The sequence below is a fragment of the Ceratotherium simum genome, chromosome 12, assembly GCF_057802395.1.
Source record: "Ceratotherium simum simum isolate JZ-2026a chromosome 12, ASM5780239v1, whole genome shotgun sequence".
NCBI lineage: Eukaryota > Metazoa > Chordata > Mammalia > Perissodactyla > Rhinocerotidae > Ceratotherium > Ceratotherium simum.
The window spans coordinates 64,921,537-64,947,411 of NC_141911.1; the positions used below are offsets into that span (position 1 = coordinate 64,921,537).

Here is a 25,875-nt window from a genome sequence, read left to right on the forward strand (position 1 = left end):
TTTAAATCAAACTCGATCAAATTGAATTTAGAGGAACACACAAGTGGCATTTTCAAATTTGCTTTCTCTAGTATCTTTTTCTCTAACAAGGAAACACTGTTATTCATAAGATTAAATGTCATCGAATGAAAAGATTGCTAAACCTGGAAAAAAGCGTTAAAGTAATATTTCACTTCATAAATCACGATTTTAAATAATGAGATAATAGACAATAAAAATGTATATGGCTATGGTGCTTTATTATTGAACTCCATCTAATTGCTTTATGACCATTACCATATTAACCTAATAATTTATTCTGTAAATCTATTTTTATATTGATTTGCCATCCAGAATATAAAAATGAACAAAATAAAATTAATTGGTCCTCTCTTACAATATCATTAAGCTTGACTAACAAGAAAAAAAGTAATGGAAGTGGTGAAACTGTACTTAGGAACTTCTTTCAAAAAACTTCTTAAGCTTGGGCCAAAATCGCAGGAATTAAAATTCTTTATAATGTTGACCTACCAATGCCCAGGCTTATATATATCCATCTTACTGTTCCCAAATCATTAATTTAAATATGTAATATCATGCCAAACATTTTTAAATATCTCTTCTTTTTAATCAGTTGAAATGTTTCTTGTGTATCAGACCCTCCCAGAGTCTGAGTCAGAAGTGCTTGCGATTGAATGAACACTTTCAGATAGATTGACAATTCAGCTGTAACTTCACATACACCAGCGTCATTCATTCTCTCAATAGATAGTCATAAATCCCTTAAAATATTTCAGGATTACTAGATGTTAATGAAAAAGATAGAGCTTCTGCCTTCAAGTTTAGAGTCAAGTGGGGGAAGAGACAAATGACCAGTCAATTTCAACACAGAATGCTAATATTCTAATAAAACAACACATAGATTCTATGGGCGAAATAAGGACTTGACCTAGACAGTAGGGTTTGGGAACACTTCCTAAAGGAAGATTTATCTGAACAAAATTCTGAATTATGAAGGTGAGCAAAATGGGTATGTAAGGGAGGGGAGAGCACAGGAATTAGAGAGGGCAGGAGTGACGAAAACCCAGAGAGGAAATTCGATTTAATGAAATAGATGGTTATTACATAAGTTTAGCTGGATTTCTTTCCAACTGGATCATGCGTCGATACACATAACCTAGGGAGGAGATCTGATGGTCTATCAAATGGTCCAAAAATTTCTCTAACCTGACGTAGCAGGTGGTCAGTTCAAACACAATTTTCTTTTTCAGACTAGAGTGATACAGTACACGTGTTTTAGCATTATAGTACCTTTTTTGTGTGTGTGTGAGGAAGATCGGCCCTGAGCTAACATCAGCCAATCCTCCTCTTTTTTTGCTGAGGAAAACTGGCCCTGGGCTAACATCCGTGCCCATCCTCTTCCACTTTATATGGGACGCCGCCACAGCATGGCCTGCCAAGTGGTGCGACGGTGCGCGCCCGGGATCCGAACCGGCGAACCCCAGGCCGCTGCAGCACAGCGCACACACTTAACCGCTTGCACCACCGGGCCGGCCCTACAGTAGCTTTTAAAAAGCTTTACTGCATCTGCACAGATTGGTACCACTTCTGAATTCTGGTCTACACACCCCACCATTCTGATGTTTAACATACAGAAATATGATCCAATTTACAGGGTACAGCTGTCACATTAAACAATCTGGTTTTGCCCAGTTTAACTTGGGAAACTGGGTATTCTATACAATTCTTATCTATGTAAGGATAAAATGTTTTAGACTCTGAAATCACAGTATTTAATATTTTAAGCAATCAAACTTGGCCAGATATAGTATTCATTTAATAGTATAATAGTATATAAAAAGAGCCATCAGGAAATTAGTTACAAGTTGGAAAATATTGTACTTTGATTTTGTGTTTTTAAGAAATATCAAATTATTAGAAAAATACTTCAAGTTTTCTCAAAATGCAGAGTTTTTAAAACACGTATGTAAAAAGCCCTCTAACCAAAATGTGTAACTCAGCTTTAATTTTTGCCGTCAATGCAGCAGCAGCAATGACACTTTTAATAAAGTGCACACTAAATAAGGCACCCCAGGAATAAAGTGAACTGGCTATTATAACTCATTGTGGACGTAAATAAATCAGAAATTAAGACAGTGGTAGCATAGAAATGATGTGAAACCTTAAAGGACGTATTTGCATGTTCATCAAATGCCTGTATTAGATTATTGTTTGAAAAAATCACATTTTTAAAAAAGTGGCTATAAGGAAATAAGTTACCTTGAAGAGATGTCAAGGAATACGAGCACAATGTCATAAACAGTATTTGGAAAAGTGCCCTCTTGAATGGTCGTCTACAGCTCATTGAGTGTGGTTTTTCTCTGAAGCTAAGGGCACTTTTGAAATTTAGTTTCACGATTGATTCACTTAAGTAACAGTAACTGCATTTTAGATTGATAAATTTGTAATAAGTCTAGACAATAAAAATCTACTGCAATTTTTACAAACTCAGTTGCCTTCCAGATGCTCATATGCTCAGAGATGACATTATATTTTTAAGACTTCTTTGTAGCATCTAAAGAACGAAACACATCTCCAAAGGGAAGATTAAAATGTGCTCATATTTACTGAGTTCCAGGTGTATACTGTAAAGGAATATACTAAAATGACTAAAACTTAGGCCTGCAGATGAAAAATGATAAAAAATAAAAGTTTATTATGTATTGTAGAATATTCATAAACTAAGTATCCATCATTTTAAATGTTTCAGTCACTATAAATATATTATAGGCACTTCCACATTTAGTGAGAAGAATTCAATTACTGAGTCTAAACATTGAGTTAGGTAAATTAGTGATAGCAATATGTTCTCTATTTAGCTGATTTGATGAAAAAAATTAAACTATGGTTTAGAATACTAAATTTTGCATTTTGAAAATTCAAAATGTTACTGTACCTTTAAAAATGTTTTTAAATATAAATAAAAGTCTTTCTTTTGTGGTAAAAAACTTGATTCAAATAAATATCACAAACATATATGATATTTAGCCAGTTTAAGATGTAAATGTCCAACCCTTCCTTATTATCAAAAATTATACATATTTTCATGGATCTCACATGTTATTTTTGTATATTTATTTTGAAATAACTTAGTAGAGAATTAGCAAAACTTAGTGTGGTGTATATGTAAAGTAACAAATGTTAGATTGTTATTTTAAGTACGTAATATCCTAAATCTCTTAATATTAATGCATTAGACCAGGGAAGTGAAACAAATTTCTTCACATCAATATTCAAGCTGAGCAGAATGACAAAATGTAAACAGCGAGGACAATGAATGACAACATGTAATATTACTTTATAATGCTTTTTATTATAATAGTGTCTATAAGAAAGTCATTAAATTAAAATAAGATGTATTCTGTAATTGCCTCTGTTGAAAAGATAATTGAAAACAGAATTATAGAATGCACATTCATTTTACATCACATTAATTTCCTATTTTTAGGAAATTGACAATACTTCAAAATTATTCATTATATTTCACACTCACTTAAATGGATTATCTATATAAATAATATTGTATATAATATGATAACATGACATATGATTTCAAATGGTGTGTTTGGGGCTTGTTAGAGTCAATCCTACTTACAGGCTTTTCCTCTCCTTTTGACCAGCGCCCAGAGTCTTCTACCTTTCACCTTCTACCTTTTACCACCATGAAACCTGCAATTCCTTCCCCTTTCTTTGATTAAAAGTAACAATAATAATTATACGTATGCTTATATGTGAATGTGTGTATATAGATAGAAATAGAAATAAATATAGATATGAAGATATAGATAGATATAGATATAAATATAGACATATCCCTTACCACAGAAGTCAGAATTCAGCATACTTATTACTGTGTATCTGTTACCCTCATTCCCTCTTCCCCTCATCAGTAGCAGCAAGGCCTGAGCCCTCAGTCAGAGGCCACACCTAGAAAAGGAAAAAGATAAGCATACAAATATTTTCACGAAATAACACAACTTGGAACTTTTATACTGAATTGATTGGCCAATTAAAAAATTGGCAAAAGACAAGAATAAGCATATCACAGAAGAGAAAATGTGAATGGCTAATAAATATGTGAAAAGATGCTCAAACTCATGCATTATCTCACCTAATACTCAAATCCATGGCTTAAGTGCTGTTATTACACCCTTTAATGGATGGGAAAGCCAAGGCTCCAAAGGGTAAGTATATTAATTATCAAGGTCACACAGGTCATAAGTTACAAGTTACAGGTCTCAATTTCATGAGATTGAAATGCAGGTGCTACGTCGGGAGAAGCCTGATTCACTTAAGATAATGAAGTAAAAAAGCAAAATTTTGAGTACATAGAAATTTCTTTTTATTGAACAAATACAGAAGGCGGGGGACATATGCAAAGGGAGTGAGTAGGATCCAAAGAAAGGACTTTGGATCAAATGACTTTTGGATCCAAAGAAGGACTGTACCAGGTGATTGACATCTTGGGCCTGGGTAAGAGAGATCTGTAAATTTCATAGGATACTGTTTCTTGGTTGGGTTCTACGGCTGGATTTTTTTCATAGGAATGGTAACCCTCATACAAACACTAGGTTCCGATAAGATAGCAAGAAAGGTTTTAGTCTCATTCACAAATAGATTCCCATCACAGAGCAGAGCTCCTGAACTACGTGAGGGGCACCGTAGAGTTGCTGAATAAGCGAATGCATGCATACCTTCAGGAAGAGCATAGCAAACAATATTCAATGTAAGGAATTTGCCAGTAACATTTGAACTATGACGCTATTTGTCATTGTGACGATAGCACATACATTCCGGGGTATTCTTTCTTTCTATAATTTCAAAGGGAACCTATTCCATCTTCTCTCCCTTCATCAATTACAAAAGGAATTCTCTTGCCAACTATGGCAGCTTTGCCACTTTTTTCCTCCCAAGCCAAAAAGTCACAACCAGATTTTATTTTCCTCTAGGAGTCAATAATGCTCAGCAGAAGTACAGGATGTTTTCTTCCCTTTTCCTTATCATCTTCTTCTCTTTCTGTGCAGTGTCTGTGATTTCAACTTTAACTGAAACACCAAGTCTCCAAGTTACCAAGATGAAGGAAAATAATGCCAATGAGGATGAAAAGAGACAATCAAATACCAAACCCTGCCCCCAGGAAGAGGGACTCTGCTTCTAAGGAGGCTTTTTTCCCCTCCTAGTTTATATCTCAAAATAGCTAGAAATTTGGGGCTCTGGCTTATTCTCAAGGTCTGGTGTCTAAGCTGTTCTAAAGTTTATGATGGGATGTAAATATAGGATTTCAGGTAGATAAATTTCTTTAATCATCGTATCAAGATGGATGCCTCAAGAAATAATAGCTGGACAGAGTAGATTAACTATGACCTATGCCATACCCCAGGTGGTAAATTATCACAGGTGGTAAATTTCTCAACTTGCAAGTCATGGAGACTGCCATGCAGAATGCCACAGACAACATCCTGTTAGTCTTCCAAATTCTAATAATTTTGTGTTATTGCTATAAAGTACATTTAGTATACAACTTTCATCCCAGAAACTGGATTCATTTGTCCTTTCATTGGGGTTCACCTAGTACTTACTGAGGGTCTACTGTGTGCCCGGTGTGAGGCTGGCCCTGGGAGCCTACCCTTCAGGTGAAGTGACTTTCACAGGTAATTAATAAACACAGGACAAAATGATTCCTATTCTGTTTCTAAGTGTTCTTTCCAAACTGTCACTTATTTTTGCCCAGGTAATGTTTCTTTGCATATTATTATCAACCTTTGCTATTTTCTTTCATCTTCATGTCTTTCCTGTCTCAGAATGAAGGAGATCTAAGGTTCATGAAAAGAAGAGTGAAAGGGTATAGACATATGACAAAGCACAAACTTCAAGGCAGCAGTAATCTAATTTACCTGAAAGTGGCTTGTAAAATAATGAATGCATATGCAGAAAACAGTCAACTAACAGGCAGAAAATTAAACAAACATGTTTATGTTCCCAATAAAATTGTTTATGAGCTTGATACGATTTAGGGAAAAGCGTAATTTAAAAAAAATCACCTTTCTAGAATACATTTTGCCTGATAAATATGATAATTGTCTCATACTTGCCTTTTCCAAACTAATCTTATGTTCAGGGACCGAAATCTCAACTGAAACCCAGTCCACTTTGTTCAGACCTGTGTACCTGCTCACTTCCCTGGGGAGTGTTCTGAATTATGCAGGAATCCCTTGATCCACAACCCTAGCTATTATTATGTACATCTGGTCTGCTCCTCTGTCATTTTTCTTGGTGAAATAGCTTTCCAGTTTATCTTAGAAAATACATTACCAACACTGTCTTAAGCTAAACAAGCTACTGCGACAGACGGCAAATCCCTTTCCTTGTTTCTTAGTCTTGCAATCTATCAGCTGTTTTGCAATTTCAGCTTGTAATGGGTAAACTGGCCATGCAGTTGGAATACTTCACAGATCAAAAAACTTGCCATTTCCTACCTATATTCATGAACTAACTGATTTTGTTGAGAAATCCTTAGCCCACTTGGTATTCGAGGTGAATGCTGTGCCATGAACCCCAGAACCCCTTTCAGTGAAGGACTTACTGCCTCAGCTGCTTTGACTGCCATCAGCTGTCAGCCCCCAAGGACAGTCTCAGCTGCAGAGAACCACCTCCCCCAGGGTCAGGCCTCCTTCTTTCCTGGCTCACATTCAGTGGCTGATTGACGTGGGAATATGAGGACGTGGCCTTCTCAGCTCAACCTGGAATAACACTGAGGGGCCATCGCAGCCCCACCACTCCCTGTGGGGTGGGCCAAGCCTGTCCTTGGGCCTGTGTCACAGTTTAACTTTTCTCTCTGCCCACTCCTGCTTCATCTTCTTCCTTCCACAGGTGTTGATTTTAACAGCACTAACAAGCATGTGGCACACCAAATTCCATCTCAGAATCCTTTTTGGGGAACCCAAGGACACATTCATCCTGGAAAACTTCCTTGCTGATTCATAGGTGTTGCAATTTAATGGAAGAAGTGTTGCCCCAGAGTCAGATTGATATCTGATCCCACTCACATAGTTTACTACCTACCAAAACTATTTAACCATTCTGGTCTTCAGTTTTTTCATCAGAAAATGGGAATAATAATATCAACTCACAGATTTTTCCATGGAGGCTAAATAAGGTAGCCTACAGGAAAGGTACAGCACATATCAATAAAAAATAAGCACTCTATGAATATTAATTCTCTTACCCACACTTTTCCTCCACTATTCATTACTTGATTTATGTTCTGTGTGTGTGCTGATAATGATGCCATTAGACTTTTTTTCTTTCTGCAAAGCTTTGCATTTAGTCTTGTGAAAAATGAGTTAGGCAAAAACCCTCAGCCCAGTTATAGTTCCAGGTCATTCATTAACTGCAGCACCACTCAGCTTTTTCAGATAGTACGGTATGTGGCTGTGACCCAGTTTACAACAATGCTTAGTAGCATTACTTCCTTGGTTCTATATTAGAAAGTAGATGCCATGTTTTATTAGTCACAAAGCTGTTACGAAGTTCCAGCTGCTTGCGGAAAAATAGAGAAAGTAAGTAACACTGCTCTTCATTGAGTTTTAGGGGCTATATTACAATATCGTCTATATGTCAGATATCAGAGTCTTATAGTTACAGTCATGAAAGACATTAGGACATGAACAGTTCATTGTTCTTCAGGCCTATTAAGGGTAATATCAACAGAAACAAGTTACAAACTGCCTTCCTCAAGTGAAAAGAAATATACAATCATAAACCATTCTGCAACCATAGACCTCAAAATCTTAGAAGATGCCAAAATAATATCAACTCATGGTTATCTTTTAAAGTTAAATGCATATCAACATTATCAGAAATCTACCAAAAAAGAAATTATTATACATATTTCATTTGATCCATTTATAATTTCTAGCTATTTACTTGAAAGGAATTTTCCTTATTTTTATGGAGGAGATCCTCAGAATCTACGTTTATTGAAAGTCTCGAAATTTCATCACCATTACCAAATTCATTTTGGAAACATCTTCCTGACTTGAGCGTGCATGTAGAAATGGAAAATTCTGTTATAAACTGTATTTAAAAGGTAATGGTGAGGTACTTGTTAAAGTGATATTCATATTCTGTTATAAAGTTATCTTTCATTTCACAGTATTAACCACTTCACAATTTAAATAACAAACCTGCTCTAGAGATTAGAGACCCTAAACTTTTCCCCCTTCCAGCTCAGGAGTAATGTCAGATGAATTTCAAATACCGGCTTTTTCCTATGACACGGCATGGACATAGTTTAAGTCACTTACTTCTTAGGGCCTCAATTTTTCCATTTATATAATGGATGTAATAATCAAACGAAAAGATTGGTAAAGCATCTGAATAGAGGTGGGTTCTAAACAATGTGAGTACTCACTCCTCCCATCTTTAGGTTCTCTGTGTAAACAACTGCAAAAAAATTGGAGGTAAATGTCATGGGGAGAAGCTCAATAGTAGGCACCTATAGGCCCCGGTGCTTGGACTGCAGCAGGAATATTAGAAAAAAGGGAACATTTTTTTGCACCCATATGCAGTAAAATATAAACACATGCATGAGAAATATACACACTGCCTTATTACCTTGGGCTTAGGTGTATTTGTAATATTTTATTTTGTTATAACATCTAAATTACTATAGCAAATAGGAATATTTTAATCTTGATGCTTATGATTTTCTGCAGGTTTGAAATATATCAGAATTGGGGAATTGAAATTCCTTGCATAATTATCTTAAATGTTATATGCACTGCAGGATGGGAAAAGTCTTGACATATTATGGTGCCATCTGGAAAATATTTCTTCTCTTTAATATGAATGTAGATTCTGTCTCTGAGAAAGCCATGTGTGTTGTTAGTGTTTATTTTTCTCTGAATGTCTTTACTTTCCAAGATTAAACAATGAGACAAAAACCCGGAAAAAAAAATGTGGAAAATTTAAACGGGCCAGGACTTAAAATTGTTATGGTCATTCCTTGCTGTTCTACTGAAGTCCACCCACCCTATGGTGTTGTTCTAGCCAGAATAATTCTAACTTTTCTGAAAATGAACAATGGATTATTTTAATCATCTATTTCCCTGGTAAGGGGATGGAGGTGTGGAGGGGGAGAAGGCTAATGATAGGGTAAGAAAAATCCTTATAAATGTAAAATGAAGTTTTCCCAGAAGTAGTTGGACACCACACTAAAAACATAAATAAACAGCTTATTCTTAGAAATGCGAATATAGACTCAGGTTAGCAAGACTAGAAACAAGAATGTACTCATTAAGGGAATCTTACAAAGTATATAAATTACGTTTCTCTTCTCTTGTCTGGAGATAGACGTATTTAACACCTAACTTAACTATTTTCCCTGTAATATACTTATTTCTGATTATTGTCAAGTCTTCCAAGTCAGATACACATAACTGCTGGGAGCTACATGGAATATGGAAAGTATTGTAGTGTCGAGGCCTAGATCTGTCTGTGGGTTCAGAATTGACCTGCACTGGCAGAGACTTAAGTCCTGGGATTCCCTGGTCCCAAGGAAAACGTATATCCAAGGATTGGCTGAGGACAGCAGAACTCAGGTGAGAGCAGAGAAGAGATTCTACAGATGCTGATTTAGTTGTGGATGGGAGGGGGCTCCTCCTCCCATTCTGCACAGAACTACCAGGGGATGAAGCTTAAGGGGAAAGGCTGAATAGAGACAAAATTTCAGGTTTCTTACCTATTTCTACAATTTTTAAAAGTATTTGTATGGAGTCTTATGGGTGCTGAGGAGGTGCCTCCATGACTCAGGGGTAAGTGGTTAAGAGAGTGGCTGAGAAAGTTGAGCTGCGAATCTTCTAATTCTCTTCACCAAAGCTTTCTATATGAACTTCCAAGAATTCCTTTGTTAAAAGAGTCCTGTGACACAGAAAAGGAGTGAATAACAGATCTCTTTTTATTAAATGAGAATATTTGTATAATATAGATGAAAAACAAATAAAATGTTTTTGTGCAATGGCAAGATGTGAAGGTAAAGTAGTCAAGATATTTGCCATGGTAGACTGACATGTTAAAGATTTCTATAATACTACGGAATAGGTTACTTTTTGTACTTTAAATTTTCTATCTTTGTAGGATTAAGATAATCCATTTCTTAATGCTTATAAGCAGAGGTTTTAAAAGAACGAAAGGAAAAAAGTAGTTTTGTGTTGTACAGAATTTAAATGTCTTAGAACATTAATCAAATATCGAAGAATCTACTTAGGTAGAGGTCATTTCTGTCCTTGCAGGCCCCTGCCCTTGAGTCTTCTCCATCCCTTTTGGTAAATGCCTGATCTCTCTATTCCGCCATTCCAAAATTGAATGTTTTCATCCTTCCCCCTTGACTGTTCAGACATCCCAGAAATCTCCTTTGGAAAGCCTTTCATATGTTATAACTTACTGGGTCCTCTTACTAATTTCAAATATGAGAATATTTATGTCATCTGTACCCCATTTCTTTTGTATCCTGGTTCACTCCTCTGAGATATGTGGAAAGTGGAGCAAAAGAAATGCACTAAGAAATGACCTTGTTTCTACTCCTAATTCCAACGCCAACTGCATCGTCGTCAATAAGCCTCTTTGACATTGTGTTTTCTCGTAAAATGAGAAAGTTTACCTATAGACTGCTATTTTCTTCAGATGTTAATATGTTTTAAGAAAAATGTTAAGCAACATAAAGTAGTGTAATCTATGGCATGACTTTCCAGAACTTTTACTGCACAAACGTTCATTGTAAATCTTCAAAATGGGGACACGGTAAGCAACGTTTCCCAGCTTTATTTATATGAAACTCTGTGTTATCAGAACATCTTATAGAAGTAGTATCATAGGAGCAGATTTAGGGAATATGGGTCTTGAGATCTCTCTATGCCAAGATTCTACCTTACATCTTTCTGAATGTAAGAGAAGGAAAGGTATAAACGTCACCATTAGTAACAGGGGCGTATTAATGGGTGTTCTCCAACATGCTTGATCAGGATATCTAGGGTAAGGGGGTTAGGAATCTAAAAAGCATCACAGGTGAGGGGGATATAACAAACAAACAAAGCTCTAGTGAACGGCTGGACTTAGGTGAAAGTAGAGGAAATTCATCTACAGCCTAAAAGAAGGCAAGACTGTGAATCCAGAGGGATGGTTTAGGGATGGAGCCAGCTTTTGTCCTGGAACCTTTGCCTAGGTTAAGAGGCCATAGAATCTAAATATTTGAAATAAGCCAGATGAAGAAGCAGAATGAGGCCTTCTGTGAATGAACCTGAAAAAATCTACCCAAAAAGAGAAATGTAAAGATACTTAACAGTCTTCACCTTTACAATTCTTAACCACAGACGTGTATGGGTTTGGTGCTCAAATTCACCCTACTTCTATGGCCCAAAAATCCCAAGAAAAAATTAATCTCATTTGGCCTTAGTTATGATGGCCTCATGTACTTGTCAGAAGCTCAAACAAACCTTCTCTGAAAGAAGACACATTCAATGCACCTCCAGGGCCAGACTCTGGTTGGTGCTGGCTGTGGAGTATGTGGCCCTGACTCCACAGAGGTTACTGTCCAGTGCACACCAGTACACACTCAGACATCCACCAGCAGTGTATGGAAGAAGGCAGACAAATAGTCCAGGTTTCGCACTGTGTGTTCATCTTTAATTTTAATGCAAGAATAGTTTACCATTAGAAAATCAATTAATGGAATTCACCATGTTAACAGATTGAGGAAAAATAGACATATGATTACATTAACAGAAGCAGAGAAAAAAGCACTTGATGAAAGTCAACATCCGTTTATGACAAAACTTCTTATACTAGGCATAAAGTGATAAATCCTTAACCTGATAACACATCTGTGTAACATTTGTACTCTTTTGAATGAATATATGAAATATTTCATCATAAAAAAATTTAAATATTAGCAATCTGTGTGATTGTAATTCATAGTCATATCCAGCAATCACTGCTCTAAATGGCTCATTCTGTCAGGAGTAAATGTAAATATAATGAGCAAAAATGATCTAAAAATTACTTTTCTGTATAAATTCTAGGATTTAAAAAATGGCTTATATTAAAGCATAACATCTCTATCAGTTTCAGCAAATCTTAGCGTGAAACATCAGTAATGCACATAGGTATAAGTTCTTGTTGTTTTCACTTGATTTTTTTTCCTGCTTATTTGTTAATAATAGCTTTATTGAGATCATTCACATTCCATAAAACTTTCCTTTTAAAAGTGTGCAATTCAGTGTTTTTTATTATATTCACAGAGATGTGCAACCATCACCATTATCTACTTTTAGAACTTTTCCATCACCCCAAAAAATAAATTCCGTACCCAATAACATTTAGTCCCCATTCCCCGCTTCCCTACAGCCCCTGGCAACCACTAACCTATTTTCCCTCTTTATGGAGTTGCCTCTTCTAGATGTATCAGATTAAAGTAATCATTCAATATGTGACCTTTGTGGCTAGATTCCTTCATTTAGCATGTTTTCAGGAGTCATCCATATTGTAGCAAGTATCAGTACTTCACTCCTTTTTATGGCAGAATAATATTCAATTACATGGATATGCCACATTTTGCTTATCCATTCATCAGTTGATAGGCATTTGGGTAGTTTCCACTTTTTGGCTATTATAAGTAATATTTGTAGAACACTTGTGTACAAATTTTTATGTTTTCATTTCTCTTGGGTATACCTAGGAGTGGAATTGCTGGGTCATATGGTAACTCTATGTTTAACATTTTGAAGAACTGTCAAACGGTTTTCCTAAGTGGCTGAAACTTTATACAATCCTACCAACTACTTATATAGGAGTCCGATTTTTCCACATCTTCACCAACACTAGTTACTTTCTGTCTTTTTTATATTAGCCATCTGTGAGTAAGAAGTAGTATTTCATTGTGCTTTTGACTTGCATTTGTCTAATGACTAATGAGATTGAGCATCTTTTCATTTGCTTATTAGACCATTGTCTATGTCCTCTGGAGAAATGTCTGTTTAAATTTGTCATCCATTTTTAGTTGGATAATTTGCCTTTTCATTGTTGAATTGTAGGCATAATTAACACAAACTAGATACAAGTCCCTTATCAGATATATGATTTGAAAATATTTTCTCCCATTATACAGGTTGTCTTTTCAGTTTTTTGATGGTGTCTTTGGACGCACAAAATTTTTAATCTTGATGAAGTCCAATTTATCTATTTTTTCTTCTGTCACTTGTGCTTTTGGTATCATATCTAAGAAACCATGAAGATTCACTCCTCTGTTTTCTTCTAAGAATTTTATAGTTTCATCTCTTACACATAGGTCTATAATCTATTTTGAGTTAATTTTGCATATGGTATAAATTAGGTAATCCAACTTCATTTTTTGCAAGTGGAGATCCAGCTATCCCAGTACCGTTTGTTAAATGTTTTCCAACTGACCAGTAAACTCATTAACTTTTTTAGAATTTTAAATATAGTAGTTAAGGGCCATATTTACCTCCTAACATAGAAACTTGTATCTATTCAATCAACAAACATATCTTACAAGCTTGAGCGCCAAGTAACAGCCAAATGCTAAAGATTCAGCAGCAAGCAAGGCAGACATGGGCTCTCTCTTGACTGGAGTCTGACCAGCATTCCTCACAGAGCAAAGTACTGTGTATTTCTCCCCTCTAAAATGATTCTCTGTTTCATTTCTTTTCATACATTTATTTATTCATTTATTCATTAAAACTAAGTGCCTACTAGGTGTCAGGCGCAAGCTAAGGAAGAATAACACCACAATATCTAAAAATAGATACTGTCCTGGTCTCATGGTACTTTAAACCTGGTGATCAAGATGCATATTAATCAAATAAACTGGACAACAGATACACAACTACAACTGTGACAGCTGCTGCAAAAGAGAGATTCACCATGCTGTGGAAGTCTATCACAAAGGGATGGTTGAACTTGTCAGAAACCAGGAGGATATTCTCAACAAAATACCACTTTATCTAAGATCTGAAGGTAGAATGGTATTGAAGAGGTTTAGCATGCCCAGAGAAGGTGATACTGATTTTCTAGACAACAAAGTACTCTCCAGAGGTTAAGTGTGTTTGTTTGCTTTTAAGTCAGTGCAAGATGTTTAGGTGCTTCTGCCTGAATTTGGAGAGTAACGCTCCGGTCTTTTGTTTTCATTATCCCTTTTGCTATCAGCCTGATGTGCTTCTGGCTGTTTGTTTCATCTGAACAATTTTACGTTCTTTCTCTAGCAACCTGTCGTTTATAGTCAGTTTTACTACTAGACAGTATTATGACATCATAGAGAGGTCTTCCCAACCCGATCCAATCCATACTCCTTCCCAAGATTTTCATAGCCCTCGGAGGTCTGCTCTGTGAAGATCCCTGGTGTGGAGCCAGGAATTCTCTCTTCTTGCCCCAATTCTGACCCAAACAAGTTATAAGACCTTGAACAAATTTCTTTACCACATGTGACCTCAATTTTCTCATTAGATGGCTTTTAATGCCCCTTGTAGCTATAAAATTAGAAGATTCTATTTCCAGCAACTGTCTACATTTCCTCTGCATTTGGATCTGGCCACTCTTCTTACCATTGCTAAGGGTATTTCAGGTTAGCCTAACCGAATCTTTTCCCATCAAGTAGCCCACGCGAGAAGATGCCATTTGTTCCCTGAATTGGAACACTGTGCTATCACCTGGAGCATGATTCCAAGTCTATCCCTTCAGCAATTTCTAAAATGCCAAAAACAGCATTGGCTTGAGAAGGCAGAAAGAAGGCTCAAAGGAATCACAAGAGTTGACTCTCCTCACTAAGCATAAATTGTCATTCACCTCCTGTAAGTGGGCAAATGACTATTTACAAAGCTATTACAGTTCTCGTTAATTGTCATTATTATTCGCAGATATCACTGCAATTACCAGAGAGCCCCTGTGCTCTTTTCCTTGGAGTTCTCTGTTTAATTAGTCATATCGAGTGTAACTAACTGACCTCCTTGCCTAATGGATAAGGCAAAGGAAGTACCCAGCAAGGTGATTAAAAACAGGATCTTTGTTGTAAGGAGGGGAAAGGAATGAATCCACGAGGATCAATCAGCAGCACTTCATCACCAAGAGCTGACTGCCACTTTACCTGCACGGAAACCAAGAGAAGTGACATCGTTATACATGCAGAATAATGACATTTTGATGGACTTCCCCTTCTCCAGGGAGAAAGGGAGCTCTGTCTTCTAGAGCTTGGAAATCAGGAATTAAATTGCCAGCAAGACTTCTATCATCCTGTTATTTAAACATCTAACCCAATGCCCTGGTGAAGCATGATTAATAAGAAATCTGCCCATGGTATCAATTTACATTGATGGAACTCATTGTCAAGTGACACAAGCACATTGCAGACTTATAATTTATTATTTGGGCTGATTTGTCCTTGTGGTTCACTTGACTATAAAGAGTGATAATTTTATCTATATCTAACAATTTTAAATCCATAAAGTAATAATTGTTGCTTTGCTAACATAGTGAAATTTTTTCATCAGTCCTTTTGCAAATAATATTAGAATAAACTATTTCAAAAAAGAATTTGTATTTGCTATATTATACAATGCTTGCTACTTATATCAGTCAATTGAAACTATCATGGAGCAGCCACCATACCCACCACAGTGTGGTAACTGCTAAAGTGAAAGTAGAATAATACCAACAGCAAAAGAGCAATGAACTGCTGCAGTGACTATTGTAAACAGGCTTTAAGTGATTCACTTTAAAGAAGGAAGATGATGACTATGTCTGTAGGAAAAATTTCATGGAGAAAATAAAGATTGAATTGACCTAATAATATATCTAGACAGCTGTATATAAAAGAGAATGATAATCCAGGCAAAGGGAAACATCAAACAAAAATATAAAGGTAGGAAGACCTGTATTATATTTTTAGGTCAGTGAAAACCTTATCCTAAAGGATTCATTTTGAGAAGCAGTGAAGAAACGTGGAATAGAAAATATATCTATGTGTTTGTTTGTTATTGTTTTTATCTTCCACACATGAGTGAAATCATATGGTATTTGGCTTTCTCTGTCTGGCTTATTTCGCTTACCAGAAGACCCTCAAGGTCCATCCGTGTTGTTGCAAATGGCAAGATTTCATTTCTTTTTATGGCTGAGTAGTATTCCATTGTATGTATATACAACATCTTTATCCACTCATCCACTGATGGGGACTCAGGCTGTTTCCAAGTCTCAGTTATTGCGAATAATGCTGCAATGAACAGAGGGGTGCAAATACCTTTTTGAACTAGTGTTTTTGTGTTCTTTGAATAAATACCCAGAAGTGGAATAGCTGGATCATATGGTAATTCCATTCCCAACTTTTTGAGGAATTTCCATACCATTTTCCATAGCGTCTGCACCAGTTTACATTCCCACCTAGATTGGTGGTTACCAGAGCAGAAGAGGGGGAGGGATGAAAGGAGTAATAGGGGACCTGTGTACAGTGATGGATGATAATTAGTGAACAAAATGTAGTCTACACAGAAATCGAAATATAATGATGTACACCAGAAATTTATATAGTGTTATAAACCAATGTTACCTCAATAAAAAAAGAAAAAGAAAATACAGAAAAATTGTATAGAGTTTCAAAAGTTAAGAAGAGGAGTATAAACTTAATATGTGATAATGATGTTGTGTGAGTGTGGCTCTTGACAGCTCTTTCAAGCATTCTCACAGCGAGCATCTGCAGTGGGCAGGCCAGATGTTGTCATCATCTCATTTAGTAGATGAGGAAATAGCCTCATTATAGCTCGGAGACTAATACATGTTATCCGCAGCTTGCTGGAGTGGACTGACTTCTGAAGCAGCGATCCTATATTCTAGGGTCTCATAGAGCAGTAACGAGATGAACGTGTCAGTCAAGGAAAATTAGTCTTACTGCACATTCAGGATGGATTCGAGAGATGAGAATCGAGAGTCGAAAGCAGCTGGAGCCAGGCATCGGCTTCAATATCTTCCTTGACTCAGATGGTGGGAGTGGGTGCGGGAAAGTCTAAGGAAAAGCGTCATGAGCTAAAGAAGACTAGTTCAGAAGGAGGATAATGATGAAACTGATCAAGATTCAGATTTTGGCTAAGAAGATAGATTGTAGTGGGGATTGAGTTGATATTCAGATTTGGATATTTGAATCTAATATGCAAACGGAAAAAGAGACACATTCTGTGTGAGAAGATAAGCTTAAAGACAAAGTGAGTGTAGAGGTAATTGTTGAAGTAAGGAGGTGAAAGAGCTCGGAGAGAGCAAGGAGAGCATGGGGGACCTCCCGTTCCGCTCTCCATTCTAACCCTTCCCTGTTCTTCAACACTGGGCTCATGCCATACAGACAGTAGAGAACCCTGACTCAAATGTCTGATTAGAGGTCTGTTCTGTGAGTACCCTAAACCCACTTATACCTGTGCAACAGCACTTATCAATTTGTGTGGGACTTACTAATGCACTTGGATTTTTCCCTGACTACTAGGCTGTAAATCCCCATAACAGCATCTAGTTCCTTAGCACGTAGCAATGAATTACTAAACATTGTAAAAGAAGAAAAAGAGGTAAAGATGGTCACACAGATACAGGTAGGTTTTTTCTTCCCTTCCCTCCCCCAAGTTAAGATTATTCACCTCTTAAGTCTTTGATTTCCTGTGAAGTGAGGGTAGACCAGAGAGTTTTGAGAAAAAGGAGAGCACGTTTCATGAAGTCGTTATGGGGAACGGGAAAGGGAACTGATGAGAAAACCATGGTAGTTTCCTCAGGTTGCGTTAAAAGACCAATTGAAGTGGCAACTATACATTCAAAGTGGTTAATCAGATCTCTCAGATTTGATTGAGACTTATTAGGATGGAGCTGGATATCAGATTAGAGCAATAAAAGTGCATTCCTTATGTAAAAAAAGACCTGTTTAGAGAGGAAAGCAGTATCTCAAGAAGATAGTGACCTGCATGAAAATTTGTGAAACCTTTGGGCCTGTGCACATTGACCTGTAAACACGTGGCTGAGGAGAAACGGAAAGAGAAACAGAGACAACATTATTGTGGAAGTATTCTGGACCCTCTGACCCACTCCTGGCACAAAAGTAAGAAGCCACTGCAAATTCCAAATACTGGGAAATCCTAGGAGTTTATTTCACTAATAAAGCATAATGCCGAACAAATTCTTGCTTTCTTGAAAAATTCATACTGGAGATGAAGAAAACCACTACTCCAGGCTAATAAGGATGAATTTACGTTGAAGTGAAACTAGCAGGAATCCGGAAGGATGGAGCCACAGAGAATTTGAACATAAGAAAATGAGATTATCCTTAGAGAGTTAAACTATTAGCACATAAGAGCTTAAAACAGAGATAGGCAAATTTGCCCTGGAGAGTGTGGAACTGCAAAGAAATGTTTTTATGTTTCTGCACACTTAGGGCTTTCTGAGCAAATCTTACTGAAACTGGGGACTTGTATTAAAAACAAGCCTTTGCAGGTAATTTATGACTGATTGGCTAGCGAAAGATCAGAGAGATTTAGTTTTCAGCAGGGAGAGAAATGGCTTATAGACAAGACTGTAACCTGAATCAACGAGCTAAGATATCTAATGAAAACTCGAGTGTATATGATTAGAAATGGAAGGAATGGATTGGGAAAAATAGTACTTGTAAATGTTAGTAGTGTCTTTGGTATTATCCAGGGCCAAGGATCCTATATCTATCCTAACTATCCTGTAGTTTTAATCAACTATAGTAGAGTTTCTCAAAATTGAGTAGGCTATGGAGCCTATTATAAGGGAAAATATAGTCAGAAACCCTTGCAAATTTTGTCCTCAAACCTCCAGGAGTCTGTTGACGTCAATTTTACAACATTTACTTGAGAATTAAAAATTCATTTCAACTGTGAACAATTACTAAAAAAATACAGTTTGGTCTTTATGACTCATTTTTTACAATTCTATAAGTGAAAATCAGGAGTAAAACATAATCATAGAACTAGTAAATCTCCAAAACATACCAAATGACATTAGGAGTTCCTGAATAGCAGTGTGAAAAATAGTTCATATTTAGATATTTCCCTCCTACTAAGGTTGATGCATCAGGCTTTCACAGAATGACATCCTAATTAAAATCATCCAACTCACTTTAATTTATCCAATTTCATGATTTTAGATTACAATTTTATTTTTCTACAGAGAAAGAATAAGCTCATCATTCAACGCAAGTACCTACATGTCCTGGTTGATATAGGTCTGTTGGTGTAAATTCATAGATTGTCATCCTGGTTTTTAAATTTTATTTTGCTCTGTTCTTGGCTAGTTTTGCAGCAAGGCTAGTGACTCTGCATACATTAACAATTACACTTCCAAGGCAGCAAACCTGAGAACAAAATTCTGAAATGTGATCATCAATCACTTCTTTTGAAGAAAGATCAGCCTTCCTCAGGTAGCATTATTCCTTCTCATTGCAAAAATGAAACAAGGACAAAGAAACTATGTCATTTCAGAGTTTATAATAACTGAGAAGATGAAGACATGTATCCTTGAAGGCAGAAATCCAAATATTCAGGAAAGAGATAGTATTGAACTCATGATATGAGATTCTGTCATAGAAGGTGCTTAGGGGTTCTCAGAAATATAATCTTTATTTTTTCAATCATAAATGATAGCATTGAGAAAGATGGAAGAAAACACCTAAAGAATGCCAGAAAAAGTACATACAGTGTGATCTGATGAGCTCACACTTTAAAATCCATATACAAATGGTGGGGAAAATGCACTTAGAGATCAATAAGAAGATGGCACATACCAACAAGATCAATAAGATTAATGTCCTTGCATCTAAAGCCCCTAATGAGTTTAGGCTTTAAAAAGTTGCTCTGTACAATAATACCCACTCTTTTGGTTAATTCAAATCAAGAAAGATGATGAAATATGAAGGTTTGTTGTCATCAGCCTATGATATACTGTTGATGGACAACATGAAGCCTATTTTCTCTGTTATCACGTTGCTATCCTCCCTGTCAAGGAGAATGATCTTCAGCGTGGCAGGAAGGAAATAAAACCTAGTGTGAATGGGGAGATTGTAAAAGAATACCCAGGCTGTTGTAAATGAATTAAATTCTCACGGTGGGAGGATAATTATATCTCAAGATATAGGGAAACGTGTAAATGAGATCAGTGAACTACTGTTAGAAATCTTTGAAAAGTTTGGAGAACATGAATGATGCCAAAGGCCTGTGGAGAAATAAATACCACTGCTAATTTAAAAAGAGGAAAGAAATAGAATCTTTCATCTATTTATTATTTATACATTTATTTATTTTTGTCCTACTAATTTCATATAGGCTTTGGGGGGATTTTCACAAAAGTGCTATAGAAATAATAACAGCAATAATTGAAAAAGAACAGGAAAAAAAATTAAATTGGGTAGGGAGGGGAGAGCCCTAGCTGCTGGCTTGTCAAGTGCACTTAAGAGACTTCTCATATCTTCTCTGAGCTAGACTCTTTTCCGCTGGCCACAGCTAACTAACTGATCCAGGTTTAGATCAACTTTGGACCATTCAGATTATTTTTTCCAGTACATAGAAGTTCAGAATAAAGTAACATGGAGGCTAGTAGTTGTTGGAGCTCAACTACGTGTAGTACTCTAGATATAAGATGAGTAAAGTTCCTGCTGGGATTCTCACGTCTGGCCTGGATCCGTCTCTTCTTGAGACGTGAATATTGAACTTGTCTTCTGATACTTTCCTCAATAGGCTAACTGTTGTAAATAAGAATCCCCCAAATTTCAGTGGCTTACTAGAGTAAAAAGGTATCTTCTGCTCACACAATAGCCCAGTGGGGGTGGTTGTAGTAAGATGGCTCTCCTGGGAGGTGTCTTCCACTTGACAATTTATAAACTTAAGCTTCTCCTATCTTGTGACTCTACCCTCCTCTAAGTCCTCAGAGTTGAGCAAGTGAATAAAGAAAGTGTATTTACAGTTCAGACCTGAAAATGTCAGAATCACTTCTACGCCATCCATTGGCTGGAACTCAGTCCTATGGCCGCACACTGTCTGCATATTATCTAGCTATGTGCCCAGGAGAGAGAAAGAACAGTTTGGTGAACAACTAGTCAGTCTCTGCCATAGTCAACACTTCTCGTCACCAAATGCCCCTTACTCCTTCTCCCAAACAGAGAACGTACTCATCCTATACTCAAGGGATACAATTAAGAAATCATACAGTCACTCTATCTAGCTCACATTCCCAGAAAAGGGCAAAAACTTGGTGCCAAGCCTCTATCACACCCAAAATCTTTTGTCTAAGCTAATAAGAGTAAATTTATGATACTTGCAACCAAAAACGTTACCTAACAAGCAACAACTGAAAACAGATTTTAGGGCAGCATTTTTAATATAAGCTAGATCTCAGAATTACTTAGAGAATTTTTTTTTTATACAAATGGGCTCTACCTTCAAAGATTCTGGTTTAATTTATCTGGATTGGGGCACTGGCATTGGTATTTTTTAAATACTCCCCAGGTGATTATAACGTGCAGTCAGGACCAGGAACGATTTCTCTAAGAGAAAGGACACAAGACGGGAACTGCATGTGTGAGTAACCACCTTTACAAAATAAACAGAACCAAAAGAATATGAAGAAAATTGTCCACATAGGAGAAATGTACTAATTTTCTGACTTCTGTTGATAATCATCTCACTAAGGAGCTTTATTTATATCCAACATATAGGTACTAATACTTTATTGTGAGGGTTACCTAACAGAATAAATATTTTTTAAATGTTATCTGAATGAACCTGCATTCTGACTTGAATAAAAATCATTGCAGAGCCTGGAGACTATAATAGTCTGAGCTAGGGAGGAAAAAAATCTGGCTCAAGAATGCTGTTTAGTGTTTTGCCTGAGAATGAAATCTGTGCCTTATAGGGTATGTCATCTCAGGATGCTACTGTGTTTTTCCCCCCTTTGAAAAAATTCTTCTTTTTGACTTTTTTTAAAGTAACAGTTTCAGATGAAAGAAAAATTTAGGTGAAAATTCACCAAATGGTTTGCTGGATATTTGTAGATATTGGTTTTCACATCCTCTCCCTACATTTTAGTCCTTTATGTTACTAGACTTGTTCCTCCTTCTCCCCCCCACATCCAGTCCTGTGAAGGGCGGGCTGAAATTCTCCCTGCAGGGACAGTGGGAGGAGGGTTTGACGGAAAAGCCCCATAGGCCACTTGGGGTTTGGACCCAACACTAAGTTGGGGAACTCAGACTCACAAGCCGTCTGCCCTGAAGTTTTTTCCTAAATGTTCTTATGGGACACAAATAGAATTTATAGTCATACCTTTAAAACCACCTTAGGATTCAAGCAGACTTTCGGAGATTATTGAATCAAGACTTTCAGAAATGAAAACAATGGAAGCCGACAAGCAGGAAAAATACATTCTCTTAAACAATGACTCAGACTTGGAAGAGTTTGACAAAAGCAAAGTTTCATTGATGCATCAAACTCAAAAAGGGTAAGTTTTATGATATGTGAATAAAGTAATTTTATTCAAAACAGACTGCCTAATTTACAACTATGTGTGTATATGTGGACATAGTGTAAACGAACACTCAGAAATTCTATCTATAGACATACAAATGGATTAGATACGTGACAGTAAAATGTTTTATCTAAGCATTGGAATGTGAGCCAATGGGGTATTTTATTATCATATCTAGTTGCTAAATGATTTTAATAATTTTGAAGAGAGCATTTAAATGTACGGATATTTATCAAATTACCTATCTCTAAACAGAAAGCATGTTTATTATTGGCCGGCCAACTCAGATTCAATCTATGGCTCCTCTACTCCTGTACATTTAGAGCCAGGCATAACAGAAAAAATAAAAAGCCACGTGGTTGTTGTCCAATACTGATCAGCTGTGACTAAGGTCAGTTTGGAACGTTTGTCTCCAGGTGTCTCCTATTTCTTTCTCTAAATCACAGGCATATGGATAAATTAAAATTGAACCACTTTTGATACATATATAGATTTGACATTTATAAGAGCATGAGTTTAGAGCTTGTTTCAGACCAATTGGACAAATATAATAAGACAATTTCTCAGGCTACGTTATGTATTTCCATTTTGCAATCATTTTATTTTTAATTTTATGCCTGTCACTCTCTCTCAAACCATCACTTATTCTTTAAAAGTAAACTGATTGCAATTCTTTAGGGAAACAGCCCCAAATTGCAAACAATAACAACAGACCGTTTCAGTCATCAGCTTGACTCCAAAAAGGCTAATCCTACACAGTGGAAAGACACTTAGATTAAAAAATTACAGACAACAATGAACATGAGACACTGATGGGTGTAGAATATAGACAACCTTCCTACATTCTTTGCTTTGCTTTCAATAATTTTTTATAATGTGAAGGCTGCAAATGCTTTGCATGTCTGTGTTTCTGGAAAATAGTTATGCGTGCTTTTGGTAAATTGACTAACTCTACCATGTGATGATGTTAGCTTTCAATGTCTATTTGCATTGTCTCCACTACCAAAACAAACTGGAGGTAAGTACAATGTAATCTTAAAGGAGTTTTCGGCATGTGCTTGAGTAATCAACTCTAGATGAATCTTGTTGATAAAAAAACATATTTTATTTGGAATTGAGAACATGCCTTACGATGCTAAGTGAGATTAGTTTGTGATGCAGAAATCAACCATTTTGTCATCATGACATATCAACATTAAAACCACAAGCATATTAAATGTTAGGACAGCCAGTGCATTTTAGACATGATTAATCTAGGCTGAAGATTGTGGAAAATAGTCTGTAGGATGTGTAAAATAAAGACAGGGTTTTTGTTTTTACCCTAGGAGGTATATTGAAAGGTTAAAAGAAATATTTTCATGTTTTGTGCCCCCATTGAGGAAGTGTATTTTTCACATGATATAAAGTGACACTTTCTTGTAAAACAAATTAAAATTGAACCCACTAAGTTCAATGTCTCTAAATCACACAGAATATGACAACTGGAAATGTCATGCAGTAATCCCCCTTCTCCTGGTGACATACATACCCCAAATCCCTTCCTAATGGGCATAGAAAATTGAGAAAGAATTTACAGGTGAAAAAAAATTTAAGACCCATGAAGTGCTACAATGTCTATTTGTCTAATGATTCCATTAAAGAGAAGAAAAATGTAAACAACAGAGACCCATTGAAACCAGATATTCTATCTCCTGAAAACAAATGTCTCTTAATTAAAATTATAGAAACTGTCAAAAGGAATTGCTCTTATTACTGAAGTTTTATGCCCTTTTTGCTTAAGGTTAACATATTCATCCCTTAAACAAACGTGTTAACTGAAAACTGAATCAGGAGAATAAGTTGTTTATGTGGAAATAATTTAAACACATAGATTTTAGGTGAAAAACTTTTCTTATTCAGCTGTGACTAGTATTCAGGGTGTATTACCAAGAGCGTGAAGAAAACGTACGTGGGGCTTTGGCAGGTTTTCCCTAGCTTCTGTTGATCTGGTTTTGTTTTGTTTTGGTTTGGTTTGTTTCACTGGATGCTGTTTCTGCTCATTCATTGACTCCCCAAACACCCTGACTACTAGAAGTGGGGATTTGGCACAATCAGAGTTAAATTTCCTCAGATTCCAGAACGGATAAGCACAAACTAGGCTCCTTTTAAACTTGAAAGCCCCGTTCGTTCGTTCTCTGTGCTTCCTTCCCATATCTCCTTCCCTCAGGGAAGGTTGGAGATAATAATTCCCTCAACAGAGACAAATAAAATGCACCCCAAGTGCTGAAACAAGGAAAGGAGGGAAGGAGTAAAGTAGGAAGGGAAGGAGAACGGCAAGGAGGGAGGTGGGGAAAGGAGGGAGGGAGGTGGAGAAGGGAGGCCACCGTGACCAGTATTCCTTCCCGACTGTTCCCAAACTCACTACAGATTTTTCCAAACATGGGTTCTAACTTTAGCACTTTGTACTGAACTGAATTTAAGCAGAAAGAGCTAAAGTCTGTTTAGAAAATTCTACATTTTTCATTTAATCTTCCGTTATTGTAAAGTTCATATACAGGGTCTTACTAAAATCAATAGCCACCATTTATTGAGCACGATGTGCAAAGTACTATATTGAATATATTAATTTTGTCTTCACAACAACATTACAAGGTAGATTTTCTTGGTTTGTGGAAGAGAAAATTGAGGCTCAGGGAATGCCGTTTACTCTTTCTAAGAATTAAGACTAAGACATAATAACCCTCAGTTTCTCTGACTCCTTATATAGGTATTGAAACCTTTGTGTATTTTACTGACTGCAGCAGGGAGATTAGGGGTTTAAGTTATACTAGATTTGATGACGTCTGGGGCAAAGATTCAACACATGACTTGGCCCCTCCCAGCTGTGACCTTGGTAGATCAATCCACTGGCCTTCATTTGCTCTTTGAGTGTCTCCTTAATGGTAGTCATCCCACTTGTATTAATTTGATTATGCCCATGGTCCCCTCTAGATTGCAAGCTGCCTGAGGGTCCTGGATACTGTATTGACTGCAGTAACTTCCACAGACTGATACAGTGCTGGGTGTGTAGTTGAGCTTCAGGAAATGCTTGTTGAAAAATTGGTTATAAATTATTATAACTTACTGTGATTCCAACGTAACTTGGGAGAAACAAAAAAATTCTGTGCAAATGGTTACTTTCTAACAATAGCTGCTTAAATGATTAACTGCAGACATACTGTCTCATGGCTATATGTTTGCCTCTCTGGTTGGAGACATGAGAGGCAGTGAATTCAAACTGGGGGAGATTGT

At 36.5% G+C, this 25,875-nt stretch overlaps 1 protein-coding gene across 1 annotated transcript in view; it reads left to right on the forward strand.

Moving 5' to 3' along the window:
- Positions 1-5,504, forward strand: part of NDST4 (N-deacetylase and N-sulfotransferase 4) — a 238,459-nt gene extending 232,955 nt beyond the window's left edge. The window contains exon 12 of the mRNA XM_087437693.1: positions 5,064-5,504. Coding sequence (XP_087293819.1) covers positions 5,064-5,072 — 9 coding nt within the window. The 3' untranslated portion in view covers positions 5,073-5,504. The remainder of the gene's footprint in view (positions 1-5,063) is intronic.
- Positions 5,505-25,875: the final 20,371 nt, after the last annotated feature.